Source organism: Trematomus bernacchii, unplaced genomic scaffold (assembly GCF_902827165.1).
Source record: "Trematomus bernacchii unplaced genomic scaffold, fTreBer1.1, whole genome shotgun sequence".
In the NCBI taxonomy this organism is placed as follows: domain Eukaryota; kingdom Metazoa; phylum Chordata; class Actinopteri; order Perciformes; family Nototheniidae; genus Trematomus; species Trematomus bernacchii.
In genome coordinates, this window is record NW_022987579.1 from 85,333 (window position 1) to 98,295 (window position 12,963).

The 12,963-nt window shown below is 45.6% G+C and overlaps 1 protein-coding gene across 2 annotated transcripts; it reads left to right on the top strand.

The window, feature by feature from the left end:
- The first annotated feature begins 5,987 nt into the window (after positions 1-5,987).
- On the top strand, positions 5,988-10,410 carry LOC117479874 (galactose-specific lectin nattectin-like). Of its 2 annotated transcripts, none has more exons than XM_034126978.1 (7): positions 5,988-6,098; positions 6,292-6,357; positions 6,694-6,712; positions 6,887-6,975; positions 7,361-7,495; positions 9,827-9,938; positions 10,122-10,410. In XM_034126978.1, the coding sequence occupies exons 2-7, from the start codon at positions 6,292-6,294 to the stop codon at positions 10,199-10,201; spliced, it is 501 nt and encodes a 166-aa protein (XP_033982869.1). In that variant the 5' UTR covers positions 5,988-6,098; the 3' UTR covers positions 10,202-10,410. The 2 variants fall into 2 exon arrangements, with proteins under 2 accessions (XP_033982869.1, XP_033982870.1); XM_034126979.1 differs by having other exon boundaries at positions 6,694-6,700.
- The last annotated feature ends 2,553 nt before the right edge of the window (positions 10,411-12,963 follow it).

A 12,963-nucleotide genomic window follows, 5' to 3' on the forward strand; every position in this document is an offset into this window, starting at 1 on the left:
TCACTTCCGTATAAAAGGAGGCCTCGCCTCCTGACCACTATCCTACACCACTCTTCAGCGAGCGGTATAGGACAGACAGTGCCCCCAAGGTAGAGGGCTCCGCCTGTGTTTATATAACAAGGGTTACAATACGTAACCCGACGTTATATCTCTCACAGGCTCCGCCCTCTACTGGACTCTATGGGTACAGTGGGCGGAGCCCCGATGTATGCACGCACTGTCGTCCAGCACACCGTTCCACCTCACTGTCCCTGACCGGCTTTAGCAGCCACTGCGCCTCACCCACCTCTCCCTCGGTTGTAACCGTGGAGAAGTCCGGGCTGCGGCCGATAGAGCACACCCTGACGCGCTTGCCTCGCAAAAAAGTGTGCTCAAAAATAGTGCTGAGGACTCCCCTACGTCTGCCCATAGGCAGACAGGGAAAGTCTGCAGCCCTGTATGGGTTCACTGTGCACTCTCCCTCCTGAGTCCCTAAAGAGCACGGGGAGAACGCAAGTGCCCCCTATGTCCCCCCACTCAGCCACTGACCCTGTGCAGAGTGTGTAGGGACTATAGTATGGAGGGCTCTCCCCCTCCTGCCTCCAGGCAGGCGAGGGGAGCCCTTCAGCCCTGTAAGGGCCCAGAGCGCATTACATCACCCTGCGACCCTCCAGGGGTCCGAAGAAATGTAAGCGCATTTACGCCCGGGGAGGGGGTCAGATGGCTCAAAAGGCTCAAAAGGCTCCGTGACCAGAGCCTCAAGCACCAGCGGCAGGTCCCACTGTGGGGCGGAGGCGTGCACTACAGGGCGCAGCCTCCTGACCCCCTGTAACAACCGCAACATCAGTGGATGAGAGAAGGCTGACCTGCCGTTGAATCCCTCATGACAGGACGAGATGGCTGCTGCATACACTTTCACTGTGGAATGAGCAAGCCCTCTGTCCACCAGTAACTGTAAGAAGGATAAAATAGAGCCCAACTCACAAGATAGGGGCTCTATTCCCCGCTACTCACACCAATGCTGGAATCTCAGCCACTTTGGCCTGTAACAGGCTGTGGTGGATTCTGCTCTAGCTGCCTGGATAGACTGAATAACGCTGTCAGACAATCCACCCTGTCTCAGCCTGTCCCTCTCAGGAGCCAAGCCTGAAGAGGACGGCCCAGAGTGGGTAACGCCCCGATTGCACCTGCCTCTTGAGACATCGCCCCCCAGAACTGGGGAATCGCCCAGGGCTGGCCCACCTTCATCTGTGTCATTTCTGAGTACCACGGAGCCCCGACGCGATCCGGTGCCACCAGAATGACTGCCAGACGTTCTCGCCTCACTCTCCCCAGGAGAGGGAGAATGAGACGCAGCGGTGGAAAGGCGTATAGCAGCTTCCTTGGCCATGGCTCGTGTGCAAACGCGTCCACCCCCAAAGGCGGGTCGTCGCTCAGGGCCATGGAGAACCACAGGGCACAGTGGCTGTTGTGCCGGCTGGCGAACAGGTCCACTTGCGCTCTCCCGAACTGGGCCCAGATCTGCTTCACCACCTCCGGGTGAAGCATCCATTTGCCTGGCAGGGGGCCGCCCCTCGCCATGAGGTCGGCCCCCCTGTTCTCCAGTCCCGGGATATGGAGGGCTCTCAGAGATAACACCACCTCTGAAGCCCATAACCACAGCCTCTCCGCTGTGGCCAACAAGGGGGCGGAGCGGACTCCGCCCTGCCTGTTGATATAAGCCACTGTGGTGCTGTTGTTGCTCCTGACCATTACATGTCTCCCTTGAATTAGGGGCATGAAATGCCGGAGAACTAACACTACCGCCCGTAGCTCTAGGAGGTTGCTGTGTTGAGACTCCGTAGAGCCCAGCGCCCACCTATAGCCCTCTTCAGGCAGGTCCCTCCCCATCCTGTTCTGGATGTCCGTGAACACTGTGATGAAGGAGGTCATCCGTCCCAGTGGAGACCCCCTCCGGAGGTGATCCGGGGACCCCCAAAACCGAAGGTTGCCCTCCACTGAGGGGGGGATGGTCACCAGCCGCCGTTTGTGCCTCTTGGGATCCAAACGCAGGCTGGAGAACCACCTCTGCAGGCGGCGCATATGTAGTAACCCCAGCGGGACCACAATGTGAGCAGCCGCCATGAGACCCAGAGTCTGCATGACAGTTAAAGCTGTCACTGTCGCCCCCTGTCGCAGCCTGTGCACCGCCCGGAGAAGGGACGCACGTCTGCTCTCTGACAGGGTGGCGCGTAGCGCGTCTGCATCGAGCACCACTCCCAAATACAACGCCTGTTGGTGAGGTATGGGGGTGCTCTTTTTCCAATTGATCGCAAAGCCTAATTTGGTTAGGTGTGTGATCAATCGTGCTGTGCAAAACATTGCCTGTTCCCGGGACCCAGCCATGACTATGAGGTTGTCTAGGTAAAAGAAAAACTCTCATGCCGTGGGCGCGCAGCGGTTAAAGCGCTGTGGCCACACATTTGCTGAATGTGCGTGGGGATAGGGAATAACCGAACGGCAGCCTGTTGTACTCGTAGGCTATCCCCTGGAAGGCAAAACGCAGATACTTTCTGTGCTCTGGAGCAATTTCTACATGAAAGTACGCGTCTTTCAGGTCGATGGTGGTGAACCAATCGCCTGGCTGCACAAGCCCAGTAACTGTTTCATAGTTACCATGCGGAATTTCCTGCAGGAAAAATCGCGATTCAGGCCGCGGAGATCTAGCATAGGTCTGACTTCCCCTGTCTTCCTGAAACCAGGAAGTACATGGAATAAAGACCATTTTCTCTGTGCTGAGGGTGCACAACAGACACAGCCTGCTTCTGCACCAGAGCCCGAATCTCTTATGAGAGGAAACTCATCTCCTCCTGGGAGGACAGATTTACCTCTCGCATGCCCATAAAAGGAGGTGGGACGCTGCAAAACTGGAGTGAATAGCCCCGTTTCAGCGACCTGTCCATCCACCCTATTAGTACACAGCTGAGTTTCCATTCCCCATAACATTGTGTTTATGGACAAGCCCTCAGCTGTGGGGCCGCAGCTATGAAGCTGTGATACTCTCTGGTGACCCGTTCCGTCGCAAAACTCTCCATGAATGGAAGATTTGCCCATGGAGGGTCGACACAGAAAGGGCCGATTATTTACTGAGGTACCTGAACGCACCGCCTCACGCTCTTGCGCGCGCTCCACCATAATGCTGTTCTCACCACTACGGTAAACAGCATTAATCTGAGTTTTTATAGGCGTAGTGTGTTTTTACTAAGGTCCCTGAACGCACCGCCACGCGCTCTTGTGTGAGCGGGCTCCGCCATAATGCAGCCTTTACCACTACGGTAAACTGCATTAACTGGAGTCTTTGCTCTAGGCGTAGTGTGTTCTCTGACAGCAATACGCCGGCCATAATGTCCCTGTAACCGCATAGCGCTTTCCTTTAGATAGCACTCCCTGCGGTTCATCCCTCTCATCTACGCATGCCCACTAGTCACCTCCTTTACAGGAGCTACAGCTGGGGCAGCGAATGGGGAATTTGTACGGTTAACATTGTGTGTAAGTGTAGCATTTGTGAAAACAAAAGACACCTAGATTTGGATACAGATCAACCTCATTTTTATTTAGAAAACGTAGTGATCTGTGCATTGTACAGGGAGGAGGCGGGATTCGCCCTCTCCGCCAGACAGCTCCGTAAAGACGGAGCACACCACCCGGCCGCTCTCTGCTGCTGCGGAGCCTGCCGGGGCTGGGCAGCCCGTCCCCGTGAGTGCCGACACGCCGGTTCCACGGGGTGGGCCGAAGAGGTGGAGGGCACCGCGGGCATGGGATCTCCGTGCCGGCACCTCTCCCTTCGTCTCACCGTCACGCTGCTCTCTCTCGTCTGCAGCGGTGACTCTTCTCTCTACTGAGTTCTTTGAACGCACCGCGGCCCGCCCTCAGGGGAGGGGGGCCGCGCGCGCCGTCACAATGCCCTCTCTTTGAAACGGACATTATGGGGGAAAAGTGGAATTGTGGAGAGAGATGACTCTTACTCTGGGATAAATGCAACCGTGTTTACTGAATGCATTTTCCCACACACACACCACTCCAGAACTAGAGTTTACAAACGTAAACCACCGTTCTCCTGCGGAGGTTCCTGAACGCACCGCGGCCACTCTGACGAGGGCCGCGCGCCCACGTATTAACGCTGTATTTCCCATTCACCGGTGAAATGCATTAATCGGAGCTATTATACCAGGCAAGGTGTGTTTTCTGACAACAGCACGCCGGCATTGGCGTCTCTTGAACCCGCACAGTGCTTTGACAGCACTCGGTTTATCCCACTCACGTGCACATACCCACCTGCTGGCTCCCTATACTGGGGTTTACAGCAGAGGCGGGGAGTGTATGACAGTGTTTCTTCCTCTGGGGGTGGGCAAGAAGCAGCCACGCTGCGATTACTCCTTATCCCGTGAGCAAGGAGATCGATCCAAAGAGCCCTTCCGTAAACACGGGGGCTCCCAGGAGATCAACACGGTCCTCTTTGGAAAGTGCCATGCGGTGTGATATCCCAGGGACATCACACGGCAGGCAGCGGCGGCGGCCTGTGATGAAGTAGGGTCGCCCCTATATCATGTGAAGCCACCGAGGCCTGGGGCAAGGCCCGTGGACCAAGCTACTTATTCGGCCTTGCGGCCCAATAATCGCTCTGACCTTGTGAGGCGGGGGCATCTCTAGCAATGAGCGAGTAGCCCACACACCCGCCGCCATGATCATCATCCAGGGAGAGTACAGCCCTGGGCGGTGGACTTCCACGGACGCCGGACCCGGAAGGAATGGTGAACGTGAATTGCACCGCCTCGGCCATATCCTGGCACACTCGAAGCAGAGGTGGTGGGGATCGACGCCCGCTATTTAATCCAGGGCATGATTTCAAAAATTACTCGTTTACTTTGTTCCTTTCTCTCAAATAATACATCTCGGACTCAGTGCTAGGCTATCACCTCCGCTCGCTGAAGAGTAAAGGATGGTGGTCAGGAGGCGAGGCCTCCTTTTATAGGGAAGTGAGATGCGCACGCATTCAGGTAAGCCCGCCCCGGGGCCGGCTACGTCTATAGAAATCTCAGTAGGTGAATGCTTGCATGAGAGGGTAGTACCCATAGAGTCGGAGCCTGTGAGAGATATAACTACAACATTAGTTTCTGCATGCAGGTTACACACAAATCTATAAAACCATTTCACCAGGGGGCTATGGTCTAATTCACGCACTGAGTAAGTACATTGAACAAATCAATGACTGGATTTCTCAGATCGTTCTTTAATAAATAGATAAAACTAAGATGATTGTTCTTAGAGCCAAAGTTAAAAACAACAGAAAAGGCCAGAAATCTAGTCATGGACTCGGACCTGAATTTCAACAGTCACATTAGGACAATTACAAAGTCAGCCTACTATCTCCTTAAGAATATATCTTAGATTAAAGGATTTTCTCAGCAGGATTTTGATACTCTTGAAGGTTTTACTAAAAAATGTATTTAGGTGTCCTCACTAACACCAAGAAAGTGGATCACATGACTCCAGTTCTGAGGTCTTTACACTGTCTGTCAAATACATTCATTTCAAAATACTACGGCTGGTTTTTAAAGCACTTCTTCAATTAAATATGTTATTCTTTGATTTAATCAACTATTCACATCTTACACTGCTTTTAGATTTTTCCACCGGTCGTTTTTTTTCATGATTGATTTCTTTTATATTTAAATGTCATTTTGTAATGTGTTTCTGCCGCAATAATCTTAATGCTCTCACTGTTTTTCATTTTTTGTGAAGCACACATATTGCCACGTTGAAATAAGCTATATAAATAAATGTGCCGTGCCTTGAACAGTTTCATCTATTGTAGCTACACCAAAACACATAACCTGGTCCACTGCGAGCGCCAGTTATTGTTTTTTAACACTTCTATTGAAACAGTCTAATATTTAATCAAGGGTGTGTCAATATGTAATTTGTAATTATGAATGACATTCAAGTGTACGTGTAGACCGTCTAATCAGGATACCGCCTAGACTCTAGATGAGGTATATAAAGAACCCTAACCCTTCCAAGACTATCACGAATCACCTGCTGCAGCTGCAAGTACTACTTCATCTGATCATCACAGCAAGGTAAGGGTTTAGTTCTTTAGTTTGTTTTAAAAATAAGAACTGTAAACATTAGACTATACATCTTGTATACAATATGTCATGAATACAAATTGAATGCAAATGTATGAAGTTGTGTCCACTGCAGGGTAAACTTTACTCCAGGTACTTTAGTCATTGAAACCTTTTAAATTGAACATTTCATATCTTTACATAGATGGCATCTGTTGTCTACTGCATCGTGCTCCTCTGTTTGACCAGTGGACTGTGGATGGAGGCAGATGTAAGTAATATGTGTTATGTGTAGCTAAGCAGAATAGTGAAGTCATTCATTACAAATAAAATAACATTGTTATTAATAGAATTTCTCTATAAATGTCTAATAGAAATATAAACACTAAACATGAATAATGGGGATGGAGACTCAAGTTTGTTAAGAATGTGTACAGCCCACTGTAGATCAATATCACAGAGAAATGAAAGTTTAGACACAGTTACTTTAGGGAATATAAGTGAATAAATAATTAGTAAGACTATTTCCAAAGCAAAGCTTCTAGCGTTATCTAAACTATGAATCCTAACCTGCTCATTCCTAATAATGTGTTCTTTACATCCACAGGCAAAAGGTACGGAAAAGGGTTGGTGGTTCATTTGATTATGGAGTCAAAATACAGCATCCAACACTTTCTGACTGCAGCCAAATGAAGATGGCATCCTATTGGACAGCATCTGTGTACTGAATGCATTGCTTCTGTTGCTCTCTCAATTAATTAAGTATTTCTTATTAAGTCTTTCTTATATGACAATTGTAGATTACAGTGAGTGCCTCCCTGGTTGGACTCAGCTTGGCTCTCGCTGTTTCATCTTCAAGAATCAGCCAATGAACTGGGCTAGTGCTGAGGTACTGAAATGACAACAATAGAGCGGTGCAGGGATGACGTATTTACCCGGAAGTAAGCTGCGCATGGCTTCCCTCGACAACAAAGCAAAAATCACCAGTGGGGTCACTGCTGATGTATTTAATGTCGTAGAACAAAACTCTTCAATTTGTGTCAACTACAGACTTTATTTCGAGCCATTTTCCAAAATCCAATGGAGAAATCCCATTGGCTCTGAGGGAACAGGAAGTGGTAAAATGCTGACTCTCTTCCGGGTTTTAGGACTCGTCACTGCACCACGCTATAGTGCAGTAACTGGAACACTTAATGTTTGGCATATTCTCTAAAACAGATTCTGAAACAACATTGTTTGTCTGTCCGTACTTGGACTTTGTTTCCCCACCATAGACAGATTGCCTCGCCCTTGGAGGGAATCTGGCTTCTATCAAATCGACCACCGAATACGACTTCATCAGACAGTTGGTTAGAACAGCAACAGGCAAAGATCTACAGTTTTGGGTTGGAGGCCATGATGCTGTCAAGGTGAGTGATTTATGTATTACTTTTTAGAAGTTGCAGCTGCATCAAGAGGCAGCGTGACTATGGTGGAGAGTGTGAATTCCTGTAAATGCTGTAAACACTGTAAAGTCCCCTGAGACAAGCCTAATTTCTGATATTGGGCAATGTTAATACATTCAGATTCAATGCTTGATTGTCAACGCACGCGTCAAAGGTGCACTTCGGTGCTTAAACACATGCAGTAGCTCTACACCCTTGGGCAAAATGTCCTTAAAAGGAAGTCAGAGTATGAAATACGACAATGAACTGGTGGTCTCCTGTGTGCTCAACCTCCTCTGCACACTGGTGCTAACTCGTGCGCATGATCATCTGTTTAGGGACTCCGTCGGACTGCAAAGACATACAAAAAGTTAATTTACTTCAATCTCTACTTGTTAATACAACTAAATAAACAATGGATTAAATGGCTTTGTGAACATTTTACAAACACACTGAGAATGTTCACTTGCCTGTAAACTCCATTAAAAGCAATTATTTTACAACAAAAAACTCAGATTAACAACTTTAAACTACCTTTTAATCTCACAACACCAGAGGCCTGTACTGCAAAGCCAGTTCAACAAACCCTCAATATCTTTCAGTTATCTGGCTTAACTAACCCTGACGATATAATCTCGCTGAGCGAGTCAACCCAGGGTTTCTCATGCTATGAGCTCGTTCACATGAAAGGGCCAGCAACATTTTACCAATCGCAGGGACAAGTGTACTGACAGCGGAGCGTCATACTTCAATGAACATTATGTTAGACAACTATGAAAAGGTTCAACTTTATACATGCATGAGTTTAACCCAAAATGGAGGATAAAGAAACAGGTGCAATGTGCTGGCAGAACAGCAACAAAAGAAATGCTGTGTGAATGCTTAAATTAAAACGTTTAGGTTTCGTCAACCTAATGTGTTGTTTAATTCCAGTTTTATCAAATACAATAGAACATGTTATTCATCCTCAAAAACAAATATAATAACATAATTCATAAGCAGGTAAGCAGGCTTATTTTCATATCTTAAAGACAGTGGTGGTTTATTATTAAAACGCTCATCTAGGAATAATTTAATGTGCAGAGTTTATTTGTTCCGTGTTTCTCATGTTCTTCTGTCCAGCACCTGGATGAGTGTGCTTTTGTAAAACGTTTTCATATCTTAAAATCTCTCGCTGCAAACATAGAAGTATGTTACCTGTATCAAAATAACACTTCTGCAGACAGTATGCTGCACTGTCAGTGAGCGTCTCTGGTGTGTTGCACGGCAACAGACGGCTCAAGAAGCTGACACAGACAATTGAATATATGATATTGACCAGATATGAATAATAGTCGCAACACATCTGGGTCGTGCCCTTACAGTGTTGTGGACTGTACTCATTCCTCTGAATTACTTGCTACGGTCACTTATGTTGTGGGGAATTATAAGACATTTAAATAAAAAATTTCTTAACGAAATGTAATCAGCGCTTTTATGTATAGATTGGCGGTGATATTCTATCTCCAACACTAAATGTGTTGGAGATTTATTGCTGGCCTTCTTCCCTGCATCCGGCAGTCCAAACTGTATTTCCTTTATCCTGTAATATGACTTCTAGCCTTGAACTCCCCACACTGAGCTCTGATTGGTCAGCAGGCGGTGCTTTCACTGAGTTGATCTCTTATCTTGAACATAACCTGCTCCGGAGGTGTTCAGCACAAGTTACCATGGAGATCTACCCCGGTAAGAAGAGAACCAGTGTTGTAGGACCGAAAACCCAGAGTTAACCCCAAATCATGGTTCGTAGTACAAGCCACAGGCAGACTGCGGATAAGAAAGTGGGGGTATGTGGGGCATACCATTACCATTTTATTGTAGCTAGTCGTTTGATTAAAGTCTCTCTTAACATTGTTTTCTTACCATGCACTGGCACTGACCAGAGGCCTGTACTACGAAGCTGGTTCAACCTAACCTGGATATGTTTGAGTTAGCCGCTTGGCCCAATCCAAAACATACGCGCTCTCGCTAAGCTGTACTACGACGCTGGTTATCAAGTGGATCGCTCAAGCCAGCCGTGTCCTATCTAGTTAGGTGCGCGTTCACATGAAAGGGGTGGTATTTGGAGCATTCGACCAATCTCAAACACGGACAATTTTATTGTAGCTAGTCGTTTGATTAAAGTCTCTCTTAACATTGTTTTCTTACCATGCACTGGCACTGACCAGATGGAAAAAAAACTATCTCAGGCTACATACAGGCTATCTTTTCCTTTCGTTTATGAACCCTGAGAGGAAGACATCAGTCAGAAAAGGACTTTTAATGTTTTTCTGTCAGGAGGGAGTGTGGCTGTGGAGCGATGGCTTTAAGTTCAACTTCGGAAGCTGGGGCAAGGGGGAGCCAAACAACTATGGAGGAAAGGAACACTGCATGGAGATTAACTTTGGAGGTAAAAAATAAACAATTATATGTTATTTATGCTTACAATCTTTTAAAGAGAATTTTTAATTATTCCTTAGTTGTTACTAAAAAACATGACATACAAATACATTATTACTTTTCATTTCAGTGTCTTTTCATTTATTCATCAGATAACTAATCTGTGTTGTTTGTGATGATCTTTCACCTACAGCTACCAAAAAGGTCAACGACATAAGTTGTCTGGAAAGTCAACCCTTTGTTTGTTCCGCCGACCCACTCCCCATGGAATGATGATCAGGTCAGGATGTCACTTCTACCAGGATGTCAGGCCTCGATGAAATCAGTGTTTTGAAGATGTTTCAACACTTCTGATTCACTTTCATATTTAATCAATGAACTGATTCACCCTGCTAAGCAATATTCCAGTTGAACACCAGTATGTCTTGAACATGTAAAGCTGACCTGCAGTCCAATCAATTAAAGCATAACTAAAAGCACAATGCTTCTTTATTTCCACCTCTTCTAAATGTTTCATCAGCCGGTGATGGTACTGTAAACAAAGCAAATAGGAAATATTATGAATTTCCACTCAATACTATGAGGAACATTACAGTCTACCTATTGCACGGCTTGGTTCAATACTTTATTCTTATTAGTACATTTTAACATTTAAAGTATTTTATTTGTGTATAAAAAAAGGAGGCTCTGATTATACTGAAGGGTCATTCCAATATGTAGAAAAAGGTTCTGTCAATTTAAGGTCAGCTGTGGCCAAAAACACACATTTGTTTTTCCATTTCTGCATCATCATAAAAACCATGCAACACGTTTTGAATATTCATTTCTGTATCAGGGTTACCGCTAGGATTTTTTCTTGCCGGTCAAATGTCCGGAAAGAATTAATTTTACCGGACAAATTTTAAACTTACCGGTCATGTTTCAATAATAATGATAAGAGTTGTGTAGCAGAGTTTCCGTTAGCAGGTAATTACCGGACTATGACCGGATATGCCGATGTTTAAAACTCAGTTAATGCCTCATTTTTATATCGCTTCAGTTTATAATCGTAACAGATCGAAAAGTTCAGATTCATTTTTCAATAAATGATTCCACAAACAACAACAGTGTGTAGTTGGGTAGAAAACAAATCTGATAATATGAATGAAGTGTGTACAATTAAGTACAAAAGTTAGATTTTGATAAATGCTTGTGTATTTTCGATGTCAGTGCTTTCCAGGATATATGAGGTGTTTTGCACTTGTAGTGTGGTTATGGGAATTGTGTTAAGTGTTTTGAGGAAATCATCCCTGTTTTAATTGTATTTATTTATTTGACCAGGATAGGCTCTTATTGAGATTACAAATCTATTTGTCAAGGGAGTCCTGGCCCAAGATAGGTATCAGCACAGTTACAGGCAATTTAAACCACACAATCACAACACAATCATACAACAAGATCAGCCAAAGCATTTACAGACACAGCGGCCTGTTTCAAAGTCATTGAGAGTCGCTTTGAGTCGGTTTAAATAAACCAGCTCTCTGAGATTCAGCCCATTTTGCAGCTGGCTCCAAGCCACAGGAGCAGCGATCCAGTGAATTTTCGGTTTTTGTAGATCCTTAGATAAGGAGGAAGAGCACCAGGAGTAGCCATATATTAGTTTGTGCCAGTGTTTCAGTCTACACGTGATCAGGGAAGACCATCAAGGTAGGTTGCAGTTGTGCATCCAGGTTTTGAGGTTTGTAGACGGTATCCAGTGAATGAAGGCACTGAAACGATGCATTCATATAATCCAGGCTGCTTGCACCAATGCTGTGTGTGTCCGAGCTGCAAGTTATGAGTGTGTGTATACATGCTATGATGTGTTAGATTGTGCTACGTGCTACATGCTACATGCTATGTGTCAGCTGTGTGTCATTTATTGTATACTTTGGCAGCATTGATAGTAAATACATATGCAAATATTACATATTTATTGTTTACTATTTTTCCTGTTTTTCAACCCAGTTCTCACACGTTAGGTTAGTCATGCATGGAAATAAACCCTGTATTTTAATCGACCTCGGCCACATGTCTATTCCTGGAGGGAGTAACAAAGTCATCACTGTGATCCAAATGAGAACAGTAAGGCTGTGCCAAGCCACAGTCAAAGCAGATCATTAGAACATCCTTCCACACCCAAGTTGACTTAAGGTAATATACCTGCTGTTATAATGACACTGAAATGTCATCCTTGTGATGTGTCAGAAGTTAGATACAGAAACAGTAAAGCAAACACCGCAAAGCTACTAGAACGACCACACACATATATTTATGTTCCGCAACATTATAGGCTTACGTAGAAATGCTGTTTACTTTTACTCCATACTTTTAATGTGGTTTTTTTAAACTGCTTTGCAGTTGGTGTATATGTGTCATTGTCAGGGATTAAATGAGGCCAAGGCTTTCCGGGGAACAGAGGTTAACTGACCTTGCTAGTCTTCAGTGGTTTTGGCAATCTCAAGGCGACTTTAAAGGCTAAACTCAGTGCATTATGGTGGACAATAGATATAGCCATCAGCAATACACTGAAATGTACCCCCACTCAGGATTTCCACCAAAAATAAGAAAGGGCTAAACAGAAGGTGCCCTTGATCTTCAAACCAGGTGACCAACTAGTCAGGGTGCTCAAAACTGAATTTGCTAGCTGGTAAATCAAAAACAAGCTTTGAAAATCAAACTTTAGAAAATGTATGATACAAACAAAACCTTACAAATTTACCTCATGGACATTCAATCCTGGACGAGTCCCCATTTTTTACGTGACACCTTTAGGCGGTACTATGGGGCTAACAAAATTCCCCCACCGACTCAAATAAACCACACGAATACACATTTAAAACAATCAAAACAAAACTGTGTCTCAGGCAGGCACGTGCACACATAGACATCAAAGTGGGCTTGAGCCCCTGCTCTTTTTCTTCCACCAGAGAAAGTGCCCTTTTTTCCCCATTTTTTAAAATATCAGGTCGGGAGATTAGACTGTGAAGTTCCGTAGCTCTCCCTCCCTCCCTCCC

Excerpts from the sequence above, each read along its gene's own strand:
- LOC117479874 (XM_034126978.1), top strand. The coding sequence starts at position 6,292 with ATGGCATCTGTTGTCTACTGCATCGTGCTCCTCTGTTTGACCAGTGGA. Across the intron at positions 6,976-7,360 it reads TGAACTGGGCTAGTGCTGAG|ACAGATTGCCTCGCCCTTGG; the intron begins GTACTGAAATGA and ends TCCCCACCATAG. Across the intron at positions 7,496-9,826 it reads GAGGCCATGATGCTGTCAAG|GAGGGAGTGTGGCTGTGGAG; the intron begins GTGAGTGATTTA and ends TTTTTCTGTCAG.